This window comes from Phytophthora infestans, genomic scaffold, assembly GCF_000142945.1.
Source record: "Phytophthora infestans T30-4 supercont1.149 genomic scaffold, whole genome shotgun sequence".
Taxonomy (NCBI): domain Eukaryota; phylum Oomycota; class Peronosporomycetes; order Peronosporales; family Peronosporaceae; genus Phytophthora; species Phytophthora infestans.
Window position 1 is genome coordinate 132762 of NW_003303610.1, and position 6801 is coordinate 139562.

Below are 6801 nucleotides of genomic sequence, written 5' to 3' on the forward strand. Positions count from 1 at the left end.
CTATTCGCGAAGACATCTGTACCGGGTACAGACAGCGCGCAGGCCGGGTCTGCTGCGAAGACTTTGTGTAGCGCGGACAAACCATAATGCTGTGTCTCCAGGGCGCGATAGCAGCTTCTGTAAATAGATAGAAGCTGAATGCAGACAACGTCGGCAGAGGAAACATAAATGAATTCAGAAAGGGTTCATTAGTTTTGTTAGCTATACAGACCATGTCACGACATGCAGTTTTCGTTGGTGCTCTTACCGGTTCCCTTGGATCGTCGATCTGTAGTGGATTCAGGATCTGCATGACAGGATCTTGATGCAGGAAGTCGCATAAAGCTTGGTGGCGATACACAAACTCGAGATCCTTGTCTGACCAGCTTGACCTGGATCCAGCTTGGTCTTCTTCCGACTCTGGAGCTTGCATCTTCTTCCGCGTAGTCTTACTCGTTTTCGTCTTCTTTCTCGTTTCTTCGACTAGCGGGGTTGGATTTAGGTACAGTGTTGGCTTAACCGGTGAATCTGCAAATGCATACCGTTTCGCCTTCACTTTTCCTTGTTTTGTTAGCGGATCTTGACTTGCGTCAAGATCCGCAGGGGTCCCCGAGGGTACCTGGGGAGGATAGAGAGGTTTTTCTTCTAGATCCGTATCCGGATCCACCTCTCTTCCGTCGACAGAGTTCCTCCCAGAACTCCATCGATCCGCGGATCTTGTTTCATTCAGCAGCGTCTTCGTTGATCCGACTTCCGACGACGCCTCTTCCCCTGGACCAATCTTCACTTAAGCATCTTCTTGACTCACGGTGAAATCCCTAGTCACCAAAAGATCCGGGCACGCGCACCATTGTGGTGTAGCGGGATCAGCAAAATCTGCGAGATTGCCAGATCCAACTTACCAACTGCGCCCAGACACCGACTAACGGAGGGGTCCCCCGATGATCCGTGTTCTGCTGAACTTTCCTCACCTTGTGTACCCGTCGGTAGGGCGGGATCTTGCTCTCTCGGTAACTTCCGAAGAGTTCAAGTGGTGAAGCTTGAGTGTCTTGGCGAGACGTGGGGATGGGGTGGAGCAGCAGTGGAAAATCTTCACTCTGCGTCCGCGGGTTGTTCCGAATCCTAAGCGAATACTCGAGCTTATGGATCCGAGGCCTAGATCGTGGATCTGGCCGTAGGGTTGCCTTGCGGGTGTGTTCCCTTGCCTTTGTAGTTCCTTTGCGTCGTACTTGCCGCCTCCTGTGACGGGATCTTGAGAGTTGAGAACCTCTAGGGTGTAACCGACCAAGTAGTAAATTCGGTTAACCTGTCGGATCTGCACAAGTAAAGGAAAAGCTCACTAGGTTGTAGGATCTGGCCAATGTAATATCCAGTTATCACTACCAACACTAGATTCGCAATTCCCAACCTTCTCCTAGCTCGTACGGCCAATGTAGTTCCGGTTCTTGAGGGCAGGAAGGCACTTGCGTGATACTGTGCAAATTGGGTTCTGTATTGATATTTAAGCCTATACCTGCCTGGATTTCTACCTTCTATGTCTTTCATCTGCTAGATTCCTTACCAGGCTCGGCTGCATGTCCCTTCTTCCCTTGACCCATCATCCCAGCTGTGTTATCTTCAGATCCACCGGATCCATGACGTAATCATCATGGTCACCCTGTTATGGGTACACTCATCCGGATCTAGGTCGCTTGGATCCACCTCGCTGTAATTGTACACTCGCCGTGGATCCGAGCTCTCCAATCATCCAACATCATCTTGCAACCTTCTGTGATCTCCTTGGTCCCACGAAAGTTCGAGATCCACTGATCCATCATTCCTATACCCTGGATCCAGGTCCCTCAAGGCGGGATCCTTCCTCCATGGATCCGAACTCGGAGGTATGGAATCCGGGGTACCTCGCGGTGGATCTTGACTCCTCGTTAGTCGTGGCTATTAGATCCACCTTCGGATGACACCTACCACCATTCCTTCATAGGATCCCCACTCGATCCCCTGGTACATAGTGTATCCCATATCCATCTAAGTGAATCCAGGTAAGGGTGGATCCGAGATAAGTCTTGGTGGATCTTGTCTTCCCGTACATCGCTCATACTAGATCCATCGTCATTCCATACGGGGTGCCGCTCGTCATGGGCTAATCCACCACAGGCAACTTGCATCCGTGCCACCAACCCAAATCCTCTCTAATCACTTGAAATTGTCACTGATTCGGGATAGTGAGACCATGTTAGGTCCATTCTCTTATTTCTGAGAAAGCACTTCACCACACAATCGCTCGAGCTGCAGCGATGGGACTGCATAGTTTGATCTCGCTGAAAGCACAATCCTTTAAGCGGGCCCATGACGACGCACATCTGGGGGGGGGGGTGACGGACTGCGGCGTTTGCTCGCACGCTTGCACCCAACCTCGTCACCAGCTAAGCCGATTGCCTTCGAGGCCACCTTAGTAGCTCCTGGAGTGCAGATCCTTTGCCGTGAGGCTTAGCGCTCTTGGCTTGCGTCTTTCCGGCAGCAGCCCTGGAGCGTGTCTTCGCACCGCTCTTCGCAGTGCCGCGGGGCATGATAACGGTCGATGTGGAGACCAAGAAGAAGAGCGCACAGACTGCTGCTCGAGGCTCTAGCTGTGAAGTGAACCTCTGCCGCGCTCGCGCAGCCAAATCGATGTATTTCGACTTTGAGAACGAAAGTTTGTGACGTACAGTTCTTCATTCTGATTGGTCGGTAAACCAAACCTAAGTGGGGGAGGATGTAACGGGGTACGTAGTCTTAAGTGTACCCCTAGTTACATGAACTGTGACACGTCATAATTCGGGATATTTGGTACACTGTACCAGAGTCGTCCGAGGCCAACCATTGGCTGATGACATTGCTTTTCTATAGGTGATATATAGTTTGTTTATTTAACTCGAGCTGAGCCTATCTATAAATATACTCAGTTTACAACCTACTTTAAATTGGTCACTACGCTCCCTTTAGGCAAAAGGGACCTGTGAACTGCCGTTCGCTGAGAGTTTGTAAACTCTCGGAAGCCAACTTCCTCTAGCGCAAGATGCTGTGTGACTCCGTCATAGTTGTGTAGCCTAGAAAGGTTTTAGAAAGGTTTCTGGGCTACAGAACGAACCTGAACTAGTAAAACTGCTTCGCTTGTCCGAAGGAGGATAAGAAACTGTCATTTCAGCTTCGGACGAAAGGGTTTTTGTAACAGTGACCTATTTTAATATTTGACGTTTTTCTCTTCGGGCATCGTTCCAGCGTACCTCTGTCAAATTCATATCTTAAAATGATGCGAATTGAGAGTTACATCATATTTTGAAGGTGTTTCGTTTAATTTTGGTCTCGGGAAATCCTCGGCGAGGATTCAAAATTAAACGAGGATTCCTCGCACACTTCATTCTATAAACTACAATTTTGTCTGGCACAGATGCCACCACTCCAAGCACTCCTGCTGCGGAATGGAAACGACGATGCTCATCTAGAGCTGGCGCTACTACAACTGTGGGCTACAACCGATCCTGAACACATTTCAATAGAGCTGCTGGCTCTGGACGACAAGTGCTGGCGACGCCTGGGTATGCTGTTCTTTGCATCCAAATCGCTCGTGCTCGCTCTCGTGGCGGCGTTGGAGCGTGTAGCAAAGGGATCGTCAAGATCAAGCGACCGCTTCTTTCAACGCGTGTGGCAATCGCAGTGGCGAAATTATTTACATGAGAAGGTCGTGGACTGTCGCACGCGACTCGAAAGGGAAGACATTCGGTCCGACTCGCTCTCCCGGAGAGTCTTCGACTCGAAGTTCGAGGCCAATCTGGTCGCACCCCGACTAGTACAAATTCTGACCACAAGTCTTCGAGTGACGTTGACATCCTATTATGATACAGACCAGAGGAGATTGACGGCCGAGACCGAAAGCGGCAAGATCGTTGCCGGCGGCGGCAACGATCTTCATGTTGACACCCCGAAGGTGATGGGCTCTATCATGGAGGTGGTGGACCTGCTGTTATCCTTATCCACGACTGTCGAATGGATGCCTGCAATCGCTCGAGCTGCAGCGATGGGACTGCACAGTTTGCTCTCGCTGAAAGCACATCCCTTAAGCGGGCCCATGACGACGCACATCTGTAGATCGGCAGCCTTGCAACACTACGTTACGTGGCTGCTTGGTGACGACCAAAGTGCTCCCAGTATCACTGGCATGTATCTTAAATCGACCTTAGAACAGACACAATCTAGTAGAACACCAAGAAAACAGCAGGGCGGTCAGCATGAATGCTACATTGAGTTGCTAGCTGCAGCGGCTGCAGTGGCGGCGAACAAGGGCAGAGGCGCGCGATCTTCTGCCTTCGAGGACACGGCAGCGATGTTGCAGATCTGTAGGCTCGGAATTGCGAGCTCGAACTCGAACATTCAATACTCCGCCCTGTGCTTACTGTGCTCTCTTCTTGCTCTCGAGGACGCTTCGTCGAGCGCTCTGAGTAGCGCCGTTCGTCTGTCGGGTATCCTGATCTCGATTTCTTGGCTTTTGAACCACTCAGTCTCTCACATCGCTGCCATGGCAGCGACAGCTTTAGAGTTGATCATCCGACACTCGCCTCCGAGTGATATCTTACGAGCTGTGATCGAACAGGGCTGCATCATAATTTACGGCATGCTCTTGTCAACGTCCAGTGGGGCTACAAAACCTGCGGTAGCTGCAAGCTGTCGAAGTCTCTTAAATTGGGTGACGGAGGAAGTGGCATGGCAATCTGGTGTCGTTGCCGCGAGCTTGCAGTCGATCCTGAGCTCAACAAACGTCTTACTACAGAAGAACATTTTGCTCACATTGCAGATATTAGCCCAACGCAATGCAGCTATACGTGAGGCCCTAAAAGACCAAGACGTCGGAACAGAGGCGTTGGTGACCGCAATTCAGGCGGACGACGAGGCAGGTCTATCGGTCTCCCTGCTATCCATTTGCTTAAACTGCTGCGATAAATACTCAACGCTAAAAATCGAGGGCTGTGCGAGGAACACCAACATCTTCCAAAACGAAGACAGCAAGGAACAGCAAGACGACGGACGATCTCCTGAAAATGGTGATGAAGGAGAATATATTATTCAACTCTGTTGTGCAGACGGAGAGCTTGTCAAGGCAGCTGCAGCTTTACTACGTGAGCATACTAATGTCCTTCGTGGAACGAATTCTGAAGGCTCTCAAGACCCAGAGGGGAGTACTGGTAGATCGGTTGTAATTGCCAGTCTCAGCAAATTTCAGTCATCAAGCGTCCAGCACTTTATAGATCTCCTTCCAATGGCCCAGCTGGATGCGGTGGATTTTCTAACGAAGCTCCAGAGCTTTCCAACGTTACAAGAACTGCTTCACCTGGCTAATACGGTTGGATCTGCCAAGTGTTGGCACACTACGACGTCTGCACTCTGCAGGGTGATGACAGCCTCCAACTGGCTCGACATTTTCCACTTTGCGTCGACCGATATTCGTCACCCCACACTTGTTCTGCGATGCATTCGATTTGGTCTACAGCTCCACCGGTCATTAGGCCCGTGCAATACTGTACCACACCTGAATACCGGTAAACAGTCGGAGGCCGATCCAGTTGAGAAGGAACGCGCAAACTTGGCCACAGCGCTCAAAATGGCAGCTATTCAAATGAGTGAAGAGCTTTTCGTAGGCTGAAAGTAGATGGAACTTGTTAACTCCAATGCGAATTCATACATGAGAGCAGCAATGTAACCAGATACTACATGTACAGTAGGTCACTGTGTGACGAATATCCAGATGAGTTTGAAAGAAGATTGTGGCCTTGAGCGGCCCAGAAGTTGCAGAAATCATCGTTGTTACGCACAAGTCTACTTGAACAGCTCTGACACTGCGTCATATGTACTTTTCCAGAGCTTTCCAACTGATGAGGAAGCTTCCACCACCGTGTTCTCGTCAATGTCGACGCCCATATGCACATTCTGGTCCAGAGGTTGTTGTCGTCTCCGCGCGAGTCTAGAGGATTCAAAAGATTTCTGTTCTTGCTTTGGGTTCGCATCTTTTCGATTGGTTTCTGCCACAAGGAGCTCCAGCCGTGCACCCATCTCGTTCTCTAGGATCTTGGTAAGCTCCAATAGACGGTCCTCTATCCAGCCAACTTTTCCCTCCAAATACTCAAAACGGGCCTCCATCTCTCGCTCCTCCTGAAGTTGCAGCTCCTTCAGTTTGGCCTCTTTGACGCGGGCACTAGCGGCCGAGCGCGAGTACTCAAGTGATGCAGCACCCAACGCCACCGAGAAGATGAGCAACTCTCCCACCAGGTCTGCGCCCTGCTCCACCGCCTGGTCCGCTGGCAGTGACTTGATGGTATAGTTCGAGATACCTCGGAATCCCATGTGCAGCTTCATGCTCAAGCGGTGCTGTTGCTGGCCCAATCGCCCGCACACGGCGTTCAGCAGTGGATGCACCTTAGAACGTGACTTGACCACACGTGCCAGGGGCTTCGTCAATGTGCGGGCCACCAGGCCGCCCAGCTTGATCATAGGCAACATGTCTGGTCCTGGATATTAATATTTGTGGTTTTCATCCCTTTTCGTACATGTACCAAACCTATGGTACACCATATCGAAGTAACCCTCAAAACCAATTATTAGTATTTGGATTAGATATCGAGGGCCACATACTGAACATTTATTTTAAAACTGGCGAGCTCAAGGTAGGTGTGGTGGCGACGGCGGCGACACAAGCGACACGAGCGCTAAGGGCGACAGGAGGGTGGCGGCGACGACAAGAGGGGTGGCAGCAAGGACAGGGAGGGCGGCAAGGTTGGAAAGAGCGAAGGGGGTGTC

General features: G+C 50.8%; 3 protein-coding genes across 3 annotated transcripts; 2 read left to right on the forward strand and 1 right to left on the reverse strand.

The window, feature by feature from the left end:
* Positions 1-3403: 3403 nt before the first annotated feature.
* Positions 3404-3833, forward strand: PITG_20059 (uncharacterized protein; the record flags this gene model as incomplete). Its single annotated transcript, XM_002895604.1, has 2 exons — positions 3404-3704; positions 3823-3833. 2 exons carry the CDS (start codon positions 3404-3406, stop codon positions 3831-3833), a joined length of 312 nt encoding a protein of 103 aa, XP_002895650.1.
* A 122-nt stretch (positions 3834-3955) lies between these two features.
* On the forward strand, positions 3956-5650 carry PITG_20060 (uncharacterized protein; the record flags this gene model as incomplete). Its single annotated transcript, XM_002895605.1, has 3 exons — positions 3956-4123; positions 4259-4976; positions 5028-5650. 3 exons carry the CDS (start codon positions 3956-3958, stop codon positions 5648-5650), a joined length of 1509 nt encoding a protein of 502 aa, XP_002895651.1.
* Positions 5651-5823: 173 nt separating this feature from the next.
* PITG_20061 (uncharacterized protein) lies at positions 5824-6504 on the reverse strand (the record flags this gene model as incomplete). The annotated part of the gene is made up of 2 exons (XM_002895606.1): positions 5824-5993; positions 6054-6504. 2 exons carry the CDS (start codon positions 6502-6504, stop codon positions 5824-5826), a joined length of 621 nt encoding a protein of 206 aa, XP_002895652.1.
* Positions 6505-6801: the final 297 nt, after the last annotated feature.